Source organism: Nannospalax galili, unplaced genomic scaffold (assembly GCF_000622305.1).
Source record: "Nannospalax galili isolate Female #2095 unplaced genomic scaffold, S.galili_v1.0 scaffold499, whole genome shotgun sequence".
Lineage (NCBI taxonomy): Eukaryota > Metazoa > Chordata > Mammalia > Rodentia > Spalacidae > Nannospalax > Nannospalax galili.
In genome coordinates, this window is record NW_008342212.1 from 548,969 (window position 1) to 563,478 (window position 14,510).

Sequence of the window (14,510 nt, forward strand, 5' to 3'; positions counted from 1 at the left end):
TGCTCAATTGACTTACGATTTCTGTGCCTGTGTTTCTCTGCAAGAAATACTGTCTTCTTTGCTAGTTGATGCACTAGATTTTGCAACTAGATTTTACATTTATGCTCTGGGAAGCATATAACCTAATTCAAATTCTTGGAGAAGTGGCACAGTGTGGTTGTTCAAAGCACAGACACTGGAGCCAGATGGTTAGGTTCAAATTCACACAGACAAGATGTATAACCTTGGGCAGAGCACCTGCTGCACAGGATCATGGAAAGATTCGGGAAGTGTGTATGTGGTAAGGCTCTTAGCATGGTGCCTGGCACATGTGACACACTGCCGAGGACTTTCTGTTGTCATTTCTAGGTGCACTCTGCTATGCTGCGCTCTTCTGGTCAGTTAAATTCTGTGAGGATGTGCCTCTTCAGTTCACTGGTGTGTCTCATTTCCCTGTCATAGCGGGCCCACGGTATATATGTGTTGAAGGAGTGACTAATGAAAGGTCGTACAGGTAGAAATGGATGTCTCCTTTCATTAGATGTTTAACATGAAATACACAGTGTTCTAGATGCTTTGCACAGATTATCTGTAATCCTCACAGTGACCTAGTAAAATAAACAAGATACACCTCCTTTTAGAGTTGAGGCAACTGAAAAGACTTGTTCAATGAGTTCCTGAGGACACAGCAAATTCAGATTAGAAGTAGATCTAGGGAGCTAGAGAGTTGGCTCAGTGGTTAAGAGCTGCTCTTGCAGAGGACCTGAGTTCAATTCCCAGGACCCACATGATAGATAACAACTGTCTGTATGTAACTCCAGTTCCTGGAGAATCTGACACCCTCTTCGGACCCCCGTGGGCACTGCATGACACGGGTGTACTTACACACACACACAGAGGCAATACACTCATACAAATAAAATAAAAATAATAATAAAAAAGAAGTAGATCTAACTGACTTCACAGCCAGTTTCTTCTTCTCCTACTTTACCTACCCTCCACACACACATGTGCAATCATCTGCTTATTTGTCCTACAGATAATTTGGATAGCTTAGAGCTTAAAAGTCTAGGTTAAGAAGTTTAATGTCACATTACCTACTAAGGAAGTCCACTTACACAGTAGAATGTTTGATTAAAACATTGAGAGTCTATAAAAGAATGTGTTACCCAACCCCTGGCCCTGTAATGCTTCACAGTTAAAAGAAAATAATCTTTACTATCCAGGTAGTAAAAGGCAGGAACTATGCTATTATTTCTAATTTTAAGGATGATCTTAGAAGGATGGTCAGCTTGGTATTCTGGGAAGGAGTCATCCAAAATGGAAATGTAAGTGCAGGAGATTTATTGCAGAAAATGTCTTTTCTTTTTATGAGCATGAGTTTATTAACAATTTTTTCAAAATGATTACTAGAGAAAATTCTTATGTCCTATTAAAATTGAGATATTTTATCTGCTCAAAATATACTGGAGTTTTTTTTAGGGTCAAAGCCTGGTCTTTAGCAACACTTACAAGCAAGGTTCCATCACCCAACCTTAATCTGCCAATTAAAGAGATAAGTAATAAAAAGCAGAGAAAGAAAATTACCCCATGGGAATAATTCATCAGGAATAAGAACATGTAAAGAGATCTAGTGATACTCCAAGTCCATCTTAAGGGTACTGACATGAGGTATAGGTTTAAATAAAGAGCTAGAGGTATGCATAAATAAAAGGTCCTGGTGTGGTCCTGCCTATCATTGAACAATCATTGTATCCATCTAACCTGCAAGTGTCAGCTGTGTGAACTCTCTTCCTGAGAGACAAGTTTTTCCTCGGGCTCCAAGGTTAAAACCTTTCCCTTCCCCCAGTGCGAGATTCCCAGGAAGATTCCAGTTCCTTGGAGCCTGTGTTTCAGTAGTCTGACACCCAAAGAGAGGATCACAGGTGCCTTCTTTTGAATGTCTTTCCTCCTGCCAGGATGGTTACTCAGGGTCTGATCATTGAGCAGTGGAGCATCTGTACAGCTTCTTGCCTCTGAAATAGCTGGGACAGAAAGATGTGTCTGCTTACGTACAAGCAATACCATGGGGCTTGTTCTCAGTCAAGAATTTCAACCTGCCACATGTACTGGGACTACAGCCTCGCCCTATCATTATCAGCATGACAAATACATCTTTATTTCGTATAACTGGTCAGATAATCTGACATTTTAAACAAGCAGTTAGAACAAATAAGGTTACCTTGTACTTAACATTTTTCTAAACATTTGATATTGCATGAATAGCATTTATCATGCTGAGAAGGAATCATGCATTCTATTTTGGCCCACATGAAGAAATGTTCAGATTACAGAAGCTAGTAGAGATTTTAAAATGTGTCTGCATTTATCCTTTTACCTCAAGATCATAATTATAATTGTCACCCAGAGATTGATCACTGTGTCATTTTAGTTCCTTTAGGAGAATTTGCAGCCCCTGTGTCTCAAGTCTGCAAAGTCAGCAAATTTCACTGGCAAGGCCTCACACTGCGGTGATGTTATAAGCAGCGCTTTGGGCAAAGGGACATCTAGAAGGATACTGAAAAAAAATTAACTCTCTGTAGCTAGAAGAGTGAGTCCTCAATTCAGTGACTGTTGGAGCAAAGGGGAACCTGACAGTTTCCTAGAGTAGTTGGGTTCCATGTGAGGATACCAGGTGATAGGGGAAGAGAGCTGTCTGGTTTCTGTGCTCAGAACTCCATCTTTGCTAACATGCACTTTGTGTCTGTCTCCAGTAGGGTAGGTACATCTCGTGCTTTCTGGCAGTGCTACAAGTCTTTTTCCACAGAGAAACCTTTGAGTTTAGTGTTTCATGGAACACTTCAAGGGAAAGACGGATCTGGGCCAATCTCCTCATTTTACAAATGAGGGAACTGAGACCAAGAAGAGGTGAATTGGTTTTCCAAAGGTCAGATGCCTGGGCCAAAGATAGCATATCTTTGTGTCCTAATCCAGTGATACTTTAGACGGCAAATGGCAATAGGTTGGTTACTATATGTTCTCCAGAAGAGAGAATACTGGGCTCATGGCTAAGGTGCTAGAAGAGGGTCAGTAAACTTCATTAGTAAAGGGCCAGAGAGTCAATGCATTGGGTGTGATGAGTCAAGTGGTTTCATCTGCAAAACCTTTGAGGTTTGCTTTTGAGTAGCCACAATGTGCAGCAACTGTAGGAAAGGCTGTGCTCCACTCAGTCTCTGTGGAAGCAAGCAGCAGGCTCAATTCAGGCAGCTAGAAGAGGTTACCACCCATCTTCTAGGTCAATTTTTGGTTATCTATTACTGTAAAATGAATGACCCTAAACATGGTAACTTCAAACAGTGGTCACTAGGTAGTATTCAGCTGGTGGCTGACAGATCCCTCAGCAGGGGTGAGTAGAAGAAGGAACTCTGCCATCTCTTCTCCCTCTCTATTTAGTCTCAAGCCCTTTCCATGAGGTCTTTTCCTTGGGGATACAGGCTTCTCACATTGTAGTCATATGAACAGGCATTGTAGTCTATTAAGACCTAGTCTTAGATACCAGCCCAATATCTCCTCCACAGCATTCTGCTACCAAATCCAAGGAGAGGGAACATAACCCTCCATCTCAATACAGGGAGTACCAAGAAATGTGTGGCCATTGTTCAATCTGCTGTGGGCAGAAAAATTGAGTTTGGACAATAGGGTACTGGGATGCAGACAGAAAAGGGGCCTCTAGGACTGGAACCTATAGCCGGTCTCAGATTCTATTTCATGTGACCAGACTGTCTTTGTTCCGCCGGTATACATCTCTACACGCCATATTTTTAGATTTCATTTGGCCTCTTCCAGGTATTGGTACCCTTTTCCTTTTCAGAGAAGTTGAAAATAGTGGATTTTAAGAAGGCCAAGTTCAACTTGCCCCAGTAGTGTGGTAAGAATTGCATAATGCATGGTGAGAAAAGCAGATAGACAATTGAAGTATAAATGAAATGTAATCCTTTAATCCTACTTAGTTACAAGCTGGCTTGTGTTACCAAGGCTGACCCTGTGGCTCTGTGAGCTTCATAATGGCTTTTTGTGTGTGTAAAACGACATTGATCACTCTTTCTGAAAGAGGGGAGCTCATCTCCCCAGCAGGCTTGCAAACCTCTAATATTACAGAACCATAGCTCTTCTGTCCACCTTTATTTTCCAGTGCTGAAGGAACTCCGAGTCATTCTATTAAACTTAAGAGCTCTGAGGGGGAATTTTCCACCGCTCCACTTGAAGCAATAGCAATATTTAAATTATGAGCATCAGATGGATTCACTCATCTATTTGAAATGTCTGTTGGTGCTTCATTATTCTAGAAACTCTGGATGCCCATTTTTGGAAACCAGAGCAATCTATTCGCATGTATCCTTAATGAGACAAGGCCACACAGGATCCAGTTTCAGATTATCCCTTTTCAGAGATTTCAAGTGACCAACCTGGGTATAGCATGGTGGAGACAGTTCCTTCCCACCAGTGCTGTGATGTAACACATCCAGTCAACATGAACTTAGCAGAAACCCTGAGTGTCTTTTCCACAGACAATCACATTGCTAGATGTCGCTACAGTCTTTGAAGAATAAGAATGGGCATGGGAAGGACATGGGGAGGAAAACATGCTTGGAGTCATAATGCACATCATAAGTAGGAGAGGCGCTACAAGAAATCAAAGTCACTGTATTCTTACCTTCATGTCAGCCCCACCAATTACTGGCAAGAACCGATTGTCTTTCTTGTTTAGTTCCTTCAAGTGGAGCTCCTTTTAGAATCTGTCGATGTTGATCAATGTTACTTTATCCCACAAGATGGCCTAGATCTTTAAACAACAACAAAACCCTTAAATTTACAGTGTAATTTCCAATCACTAGTTGAGCGGTGAGTTGGGTATTCAAGACCTCAAAAGATTTAATAATACAAAGAATACAATTTTGACATGAAGGAAACCATCACTAGCTGATTGTTATATAATTAGCATCAAGTGTTAAGCCATTGAGCCATTTTACTTTACTGACTAGCATTTGCTGGTTATTATTTTTTTTAATGGTGGCACCTTAGGGGACTTTATAGTACAATAGGAAGAAATGGAGGTTACAGCTCCCTATTACTTCCTTTCTTCTTTTAGAAGTAGGGACAATGCCTCACATGAGGTTATGTCCATGCACAAGAAATAAGTGAAAGTAAAGCATAAGCCATGAGCTTGTACACTTATAATCTGTCCAGCTAACACTCAATAGTGAACCAGCTTTTTAAAAGGTAATGCTAACCACACAATTAGATTTCTAAGGTTTATAAACTTTTCATTAAATAGTAAGTTACAACTTCCTGAGTAAAAAATTATAGAGAAGATCTCTGAGTAGTTTGTATTTCATAGTCAATAAGGAAAACTTAGCAGTCACTTGCTACATATTTTTCCTCCCAAAAGAATTGAAATGAAACTTGCTCCATTCCTCATGAAGGACCTGAAAACTACTGTGATTTCAAAAAACTGGAGAGCTGAACCATTTGAGTTTGCTCAGCATTGTACAGGTTTTAGTGCAGGCAGCCTCTTGCAGTAGCACTCAGTCCCCAACAGAACTTAGATCTGGGGGTGGTTTCCCTGGGGAAGATGGCCATGCCTTGCTCTGATTGGAGAACAGAGTGGGTGGTGAAGTTCTTGGGCTTTTTTTTTTTTAAACCTTGCAACCCTTCACAGCGCTCCTTTCTCTCTTCCCTGCCGTGTTCTTCTCTGAGCACTGGATGAGTGGCAGGCATGTTTTACTCCTAGTTTTCCTGCAAGTGATTATCTAGAAAAGGGCTCTTCTGTGCTTGAATTTCTGACACTTTCACCCCTCCGCTTGTTTGTTTTCTTTGGCAGCTGCCCCGTTTCCACATGCCTGAGCTGAAGAAAGGACCCAGACTAGACAGAATGTTTGCCATGGCAGCTCCTTGGGAACTACTCTGTTAGTCTTATCTCTGGCTGTCACCACAGGCGTGGTATCAGAGAGGCGAATCATTCATTGCCTGGGACTTTTGCTGATTAAATAGCTCTTGGCATCTCTTTCCACTAGAGGGTCTCCCATAAAGCACAGGAAGCAGCAGATTAGACATGACCTTTATTTTAAAATTTGGCAAAATTAGTTTGCATAATCCATTGAATTCGTCCCTTTGAATTTCTTGCATACTTTTAAAAATTTCCCTTCCACCGACTTTCTAGCACTCTGGTCTATTCAGCTGCTATTTCCTAAACAGAAAGAAAAACTGTCACAGACATATAGGCAATGAAATTCTTCCCAGTTGAAAATAAGGTGCATATGCCAGTATTCATCCAGAAGCTGGAATTTGCTTTCTCTGTGCTTTTGAAAGCCTAAAAACAGTGTCAAATCATCCTCTATCATATAGCTGCCGTTTAACAGTGAAAAGGCGTAGTTTGCAAGAAACGATCAGGCTTAAGCAAGCAGCCATGTGCTGATATATACAAATTCCACCAATTGGCAAGGGAAAGTACTTTATTAAAATTCCTTGAAATGAAATGTTTGCTTAATTATGGTTTCCATAGTGACAGTGTAACATGCAGCACAGCCAAGTACATACAACCCTCACTTAAATAGCATCTTCCAGTCTGGTTTGGCTCTCTTTGCTTTTTTAAATTTACATTTTCATGAGCTCATATTAATTGCACAAATGAATGGGGGTCATTTTGATGACACCAAACACACAGATGCTGTGTGCTGAGCGTATCCATCTACTCTTCTGCAACCTGGGACTCTTCTTTCTCCTCCTCCCTGCCCCACCACTCTTCCCTCTTCCTAAAACTCCCAGTGAATTTGTTTCCATTCCCCCAATCCTTCCCATTTTCCTGTTTTCTGCTCCATTTAGCACTTCTCCAAGGTTGCCTTACTGGTCTCCATGCAGTGATGAGGAGCTGTGTCTTCCTGTGTCTGGCTTCTTTCACTTGACAGAATGTGCCCCAGTTCTATCCACATTGCTGCAGGGAACAAGATTCCCTTTTTAATGGCTGAGTAGCAATCTGTTAGGTAATTGTACTGCATTTTCTTTATCCGTTCATTTGTTAAAGGGCATCTAGGATGGCTCCATAGTTTGGCTGTTATGAGTAGTGCTGCAATAAACACGGGTGTGCAAGTATCTTTCAGATATAAATGTTCCTCTCAAATCAGGTAGTAGAACTGCTGGATCATATGGTAGTTCTACTTTCAGTTTTCAGGAATCTCCATGTTTTTGTTTTGTTTTGTTTTTTCCTATAAGGGCTACACTAATGTGCCTTCTCACCAATAGTGCATAAAGGCTCTTACTTCTCCACATCCTTGCCAGCGTTCATTTGTTTCTTTTTGATGATAACTGTTCTAACTGGAGTGACGTGGTATCTCAATTATGGGCTGTTGCTTTGTTTGAGGTACCAAGAATCAAACCTAGTCCTAGCACATGCTAGGCAAATGCTTTACTGTAGCATGAGATCTCCTACCCTTGTTTTGTTTGTACACATGGCCTCACTCTGTAACCCAAGCTGGCTGGAACTCACCAGGCTGACCTTGACCTGCAGTGATTCTTCTGCCTCAGCCTCTTCTGTGCTGGAATTACAAGCAGGGGCCACCACACCAGGCTCATCATGGCTTTGATTTGCATTTCTCCTATGGTTAGTGAAATAAAGATTTTTCCCATGTGTTTATTGGCCATTTGTATGTTTTAAGAAGTGTCTGTTTAGTTAGTGTGTTTCTAATTAGATTTGGGGTTTTTGTGAGTTCATCTTTCTGAGCTCCCTCTCTATTCTGAATGTCAGTGCCTTCTCTGATAACCCATTTCAAATATTTTCTCCCACCTGTAGGCTGTCTCTTTATCCTATTGTTTGCTGTGCAAAAAGTTCCTACTGAATTCATTTGTCTATTTTGACTTTTGTTGCCTATACATTTGGAGTCTTTTCTAAAAAATATTTGCCTACATCTGTGTGTTGAAGGATTTCCCCTAGGTTTTCATATAGTAGTTTTGTGGTTTCGTTTAAGATTTAGGTCTTTGTTTCATTTTGAGTTGGCGTGTGTGTGTGTGTGTGTGTGTGTGTGTGTGTGTGTGTGTGTGGTGTTGAGAGAGATGTCCCATTTAGGTTTAAGCACCTACAGTCTAACAGCACTTTCACCAGCTCTACCTCTCTCATGAGTGCTGTCCACAACTACTGACCAAGGTTGAGAACAGCCGAGGTATATGGGTACTGGAACCTTATTTAGTAACTCCTTACCTGTACTTACAAGTTGAAAAGTACTCCTTACTTTTTCTGTACACATTTCGTTGTATAGAAAAGGGATCCAGTTTCATCCTTCTGTATATGCATTTCCAAGTTCACCAACTGTTTATTGAAGAGATTATCTTTTTTTTCCAGCTAGGTTCTTCCTGTTCATTTTTGGGGGGTGAGATGTAGATCAATGTTAGAGCACTTGTTTAGCATATGGGAGAACATGGGTTCTAGGCATTTTAAGTTCTTATAGTTTTGTTCACCTTTGGACTCCATAGTCTTGGCAGGCATTGTTAGGATCCTTCCAGTCCAGGAAGGACTCCTCAAACTTGGAACTTTATGAAAACAGAAAGTGTTTTGTTGGAAATAATCAAGCTCATGGAGTCAGAGGAGAACAACTATGCAATCAAATTTTACAGTGAGCAGGTTCCAAATCATGGGCTCCAAGTCACAGAATGTGAGAAACACTGGAGCCTGTTGGAGTTGAGAGGGGTCCTTCGGTGAGTGCTGCCCACCTGTTGTGGTAGCCTTCAGGTCTGTGAAAGCTTTGTGTGTGCTGTGCTTGTTCTTGTTCAAGTCAGCACTGCAACAGCACTGTTTCCAACAGACCATGACAGATGGGTCTTAGACCTTGTGTCTTGTGACTATGAAGGCTTGCATTAATGAGGGGGAAAGGCATTTAATGCAAGAGACGTGACACTTCTTTGGATTACTTTAGTGGAAAAGGAGATTTGCAGTAAGGATTTTTGGTAACTAAAACTCTAGAAACTAGGTATTTTCCCTGTCTTGTAAACCGTATGATCTTCTTTATCTGTTTTATTTTCTTTCATCTAAGGGTAGAATTCTTTGACTTACAGTTTCCCCATTCTCATGATATCAATTTTAACTAGTCTTCTAGGCCTCCTTCTAATCCAGAACTTTAAACCAGTTCCAAACGTGAACTTGTTCTGTCTCATTATTGTTCCAAATCCAAGTCCCAGTGTGACATGGATTCATAAATGTTTTGGTACTTTAATACTCGTCTTTCCTACAAGATGATATGCTTTTCAAGACCAGGGTGAGGTCTGTCACTGAGTACCCACAGTACCAGAACAAAAGAGATACTGAGTAAATATTGTCTAAATGAATAAAATGTGACTTTGCATTGGGAGTTCTGTTGATAAATGTTCTTGGACGGGCATTTTTCCATACAGGGTTGACCTGACTGAATCTCCTCCAATGAGTCAGTTTGGACTGAAGTCACTTTTTGTCCTGTTCTGTGAAAGGACTTCAAACATTTCCAGTAAAAGTTGATGAATATTTAACAGTAGGCTGAGGGGTGAAGCTCAGTGGTAGGACATGTTATTAACATTCCTGAGTTCTCCAATTAAATACTCCTGTTGTTTATTTTAACCATCTCAGAAACAATCTTATGGTAGCAACAGTCACTGTAATGTGTTTTCTAGTATCAACCCCAGGCTTTCTTCCCTTATTGTTTTATCATAAGACAGATAAAATTATTTTCAGAAGCATTTTGAAAATTATGTAAATACATGTGATTCGTTACCTCGGTGGATAAAATGTTTATTCTGAGAGCATGGTCACTGTCCACAACATTTCTGTAATTCCTTTTTCAGCGCCATTAACTTGTTTCTTTTGTATTTTTGAAGTGGCTAGAATTCAGGAATATATGAACAAAAATGTGAATACATATGTTTTACTAAATTTTACTTAGAAAATTGTCATGTTTGCTTCATCTTTTTCTCTCTGACAGATAACGAAAGATCCAAATTTTTAATGATCACTCTTATTTTTATTTAACCATCCACATTTGCACATGGATAGCTGCAACTCTTTGGCATTAACTTTAGAAACTGCCTATTTAGCCCTCCAGATTTAGTATTAGCTACTACACATGAGGAATGCTATTATCTGCCTTAAGTGGGGTTTTCAGTTTCATTGCCTAAAATCTAATGTGGAAATAAGATGGATTTTCTTGTAATCTGTAGGAAATGTTTGATGTTATATTGGATGAGAATCAGCTTGAAGATGCGTGCGAACATCTGGGAGAGTACCTTGAGGCATACTGGCGTGCCACCCACACAACCAGTAGCACCCCCATGACCCCATTGCTGGGGAGGAACTTGGGCTCCACGGCGCTCTCACCATATCCCACAGCAATCTCTGGGTTACAGGTATTATTGCTTCCCCCTCCCTTACAACTTTCACCTTATATTAGGATTCAATAAAGAACTTGAGTAAGGAAGACTCAGGTTGTCCTTAATCTGGAGAGGCACCAGGGAAAACATTATATTTTTTTAAAAAATCTGCACTGTTACCTGATCCTGATCTATAGTAGAAAAAGCCCCCATCTCACCCCCAATGACCTTTGCTGGAAAACTTTGCTGTGAATTTATAATAAATTTTTATTATATGTAATAAATTTTAGATTATTTAGGTCAATTAATTCCTGGTAGACTTAATACCTAGTCAGTGCAATTGCCCACAACTGCTACATGGCACTGTGGACAAGTAAGTAAGATATTCTGGGATAGATAGGGTGGCTGCCCTTAACTATTCTTGCCCCACAGGCTGCTGGGATCTGGCCTCCATCTTGCACAACACAATGTGTGAGCAGATGTAGAAATGACGATAGAGCTCAAGTGTTCATGGAACATCCAGGGGCCTACCTCAGTCAGCGCAGGGAACCTGGGGATAAGCACAGAGGGTCAGGAGTTTCTCTTCTGCTGCTCCGCTGCTGCATTCAGAACTAGATGTTGGGAGCCAGAAGCATTGTGATACAAAATGAGTCTTGCCTTCTGCATTAATTATTATTTGCCATTTATCATGCAGCTGGAATGTATCCAAACCCCCAGCTGAGGAACATGCAGTCAATTTAAGCCTCTTGCATCATAACTGGTTTTGTTTTAATGGGCTATAATGATAGTCATAATTTGTAGAGTTAACTCTAAGCTAAATGGCACTCTCTGAAATGCTATTATAACTGCATTACTCTACTGCAGAATTGCACCTTTTTAAGCAGAAAACCTACCATATAAATGAGTTTCTTTTGAATATGGGAAATGTACAACTGTAGCGTCCAGCATTTATGTGTGCACTAGCATTATTTCTAGCCTTGTTTCCCTTCCTGTATGCCAGTCTGAGTGCAGCATTTCCATTGGCTATGGTTGGCTCTGAATGGTACATAATGGGACAAGGAATGGATAAGTGTATCAGTAGCCTTTCTAATATAGGAGAAAGTTTAATGTTCACTTTGTTTATGAATACAACAATCTTGAAACATTACCCCTCAAAGTATCCACCTACAGTAGCTCTCCTAGCATGATTAATGAGTTAATGTGGTGCCCTTTGTCCTCTGGTCTACTTCCAGCAGTACCACAGGCACTTGATTGTTGAACACCTGGCTGAAGTTAATGACATGATCTCTTATCCAGAGAATGAGCTTCCTTCTGCATGAAGCTGTTGTGCTTCCTGGAAGATCTACCTGGCCCATGGTTGCATCAGGATTCCCTTCCTTCACTTTAGTGGCCTACCTAAGCTGCTAGACACAGACATGTGCTCCTAAAGTGAAAAAAAGTGTCAGAGATCATATTTGGAGCCATCAAATAAGTGCCTTAAGATATTCATTTCAATGAATAATACTAGGAGAATTTGGTTTATATCTGAAGATTTTTTTGCATAATATTTCATTTAAGAAAGCAGGATATACAAAGGCCTGATCTAGCTGCTCTGTGATGCACTCCTGAACTAACTGGCTCCGCAGTGCTGTGTACACACGAATTAGCTGCTCTGTAATGCTGTATACTCCTTTGGAAAGAATATAGCTGAGAACTTCACATTTACATAGGAGATAGAAAAATGCATTATTTTCTGGATAGTACAAATAGTACTTCACTAATTTTTTTACTTTTTAAAAATATTTTATTATTTTTACCCCATGTGTATGAGTGTATTGCCTGCATGTATGTGAGTGCACCCGAGTCATGCAATGCCACAGAGGTCAGAAGAGGGCCTTGGAGTCCCCTGGAACTGGAGTTAAGGATGGTCCATAGCCGCCATGTGGGTGCTGGGAATCGAACCTGGGTCCTCTGCAAGAGCAGTCAGTGCTCTTAACCGCCAAGCCATCTCTCCAGCTCCATGTATTTCATTAAATTTTTTAAAAATTTATTTTTATTTTATGTGTATGAGTGTATTGCCTGCATTTATGTTAGTACACCTGTGTCCTACAATGCCCACAGAGGTCAGAAGAGGGTATTGGATCCCCTGGAACTGGAGTTATGGATAACTGTTAGTCACCATGTGGGTGCTGAGAATCAAAACCAGGTCTTCTGCAAGAGCAGCCAGTGCTTCTAACTGCTGAGCCATCTCTCCAGCCCCCATTAGATTTTTTTTTAAAGTTTAAGGATCATTCAACCAGATCAAGATGACTTGAGGAAAGATTTTGTAAGTTCAAGGAAGGAATCAAATAACATTTATTCCAATTCTATTCCCAATGTAAAATAATTCTCATTTTCTGGCAATAGAAGGAGAATTATTAGGCCTACCTATTTAATTGTCATCTTTCAGTTCTGTTTTTTTGTTTGTTTGTTTGTTTGTTTTGGTTTGGTTTGGTTATTTTGGTCTTTTTGAGACAGGGTCTCCCTGTAGCCCCAGCTATCCTGGAACTTACTATGTAGACAAGGCTGGCCTTGAACTCACAGAGATCCACCTGCCTCTGCCTCCCGAGTGCTGGGATTAAAGGTGTGCGCCACCACGCCCGGCTCAGTTCTGTATCTTTAATAGGAAGCATAGTCATTCAGTGCTACGTAATTACATTCATAAACTTTCAACACTCTGGCATCTGTGTATGTTGTGTCCCAAAGAAATAAGGTCAGATATTTCCAGCAGACCATTTGTGCTTCAGAATGCTTTATTAAGTTTGATATTTAAAATCTTGTTATGTACATTCACGTTTAGATGAATGAAGCTGACACTATCTAACCAGTGAATCATCTGCTATTTTTAGAGTCAGCGAATGAGGCACAGCAACCACTCCACAGAGAATTCTCCAATTGAAAGACGAAGCCTAATGACCTCTGATGAAAATTATCACAATGAAAGGGCTCGTAAGAGTAGGAACCGCTTGTCTTCCAGTTCCCAGCACAGCCGAGATCATTACCCTCTGGTGGAAGAAGATTACCCTGACTCATACCAGGACACTTACAAACCCCATAGAAACCGAGGCTCACCTGGAGGATATAGCCATGACTCTAGACATAGGCTTTGAGGCTGCTGAAACCACATACACACACACACACACACACACACACACACACACACAACACACACAACACACACACACAAATTCATTTGTTGGCAATTTGCCATAGCACTGCTGGTTTAAACCAATCATCTTAATTTGGCAAGCACAGTGCAGGATGTGCTGTGGGCTGCTGTCATGTAATGCTAAGGGGCAAAAAAATTAAAGTACATTATGCCCTTGGGTTAGATGGATATTAGAAGCCCAATCATAGAGATATTTTTAAGTGCAACATTTACATAACAGTACCTTTTGTTTTCTTCACAGATTTTAGGCACATCAATTTGTAATTTAGGGTACTTATCAAGGCACATATAAAATAATTTCCCATGTAGGAAATTCCAAATGACCAGTTCCAGTTGGAACCAATTTATAAACCAATTCCTGTTGGAATTTGGGTGAATTGACTGGAAAGTCTACTTGAGCATGTTGAAATCAATTGAAAAATTAGAAAAAAAAACTAATAAAATCAAAATGCCAATAAGAAGCCAAAACCAGCTACGGTATTTATTTGCTGGAACTAAATTTACACTTAAAGTTAGAATGTATAAACATTTTAATATATGTTAATGTTTCCAGAATGGCTTTCAACTTACCAAATGTATTGATAGTGCCAAAAAATAAAACCCTCAGAAATCTTAATGCAGAAATTATATAGTCTCCTCAGAGTTTAATAGTTTTATTTTTTCCTGGCACAGCTGTTGTATTCAAAGTGTTTTGCTTTGTGTTCAATAAGTACTGTTAGCTTATTTGAAGTTGGCAAAAAAAAAAAAAGAAAGAAAAAGGAAAGAAGAGTTTTTTTTTTAGCAACAAGAATAGTAAAGCAAAGCCCAAGCATAGCTGGTTATAAGATGAAAAGGAGCTGTTTCTTCTGTAATCAGTCTGGGCACAACTACACACATCTGAGGATCTGAAGTCAGATAACCAAGATATGGGCAGATCCTCCTGGATGCGAAGGTAATGGTCTCAGGACGGGAGCTCATCCATTCCACTGCATGGCAACACAGC

At 40.3% G+C, this 14,510-nt stretch overlaps 1 protein-coding gene across 4 annotated transcripts in view; it reads left to right on the top strand.

Moving 5' to 3' along the window:
* The window catches only part of Cacnb4 (calcium voltage-gated channel auxiliary subunit beta 4), a 283,798-nt gene extending 269,489 nt beyond the window's left edge, over positions 1 to 14,309 (top strand). For all 4 annotated transcript variants that reach the window (XM_008837948.3, XM_008837949.3, XM_008837950.1 and 1 more), the window contains 2 exons: positions 10,192 to 10,377; positions 13,209 to 14,309. In XM_008837948.3, coding sequence (XP_008836170.1) covers positions 10,192 to 10,377; positions 13,209 to 13,469 — 447 coding nt within the window. In that variant the 3' untranslated portion in view covers positions 13,470 to 14,309. The remainder of the gene's footprint in view (positions 1 to 10,191; positions 10,378 to 13,208) is intronic.
* The last annotated feature ends 201 nt before the right edge of the window (positions 14,310 to 14,510 follow it).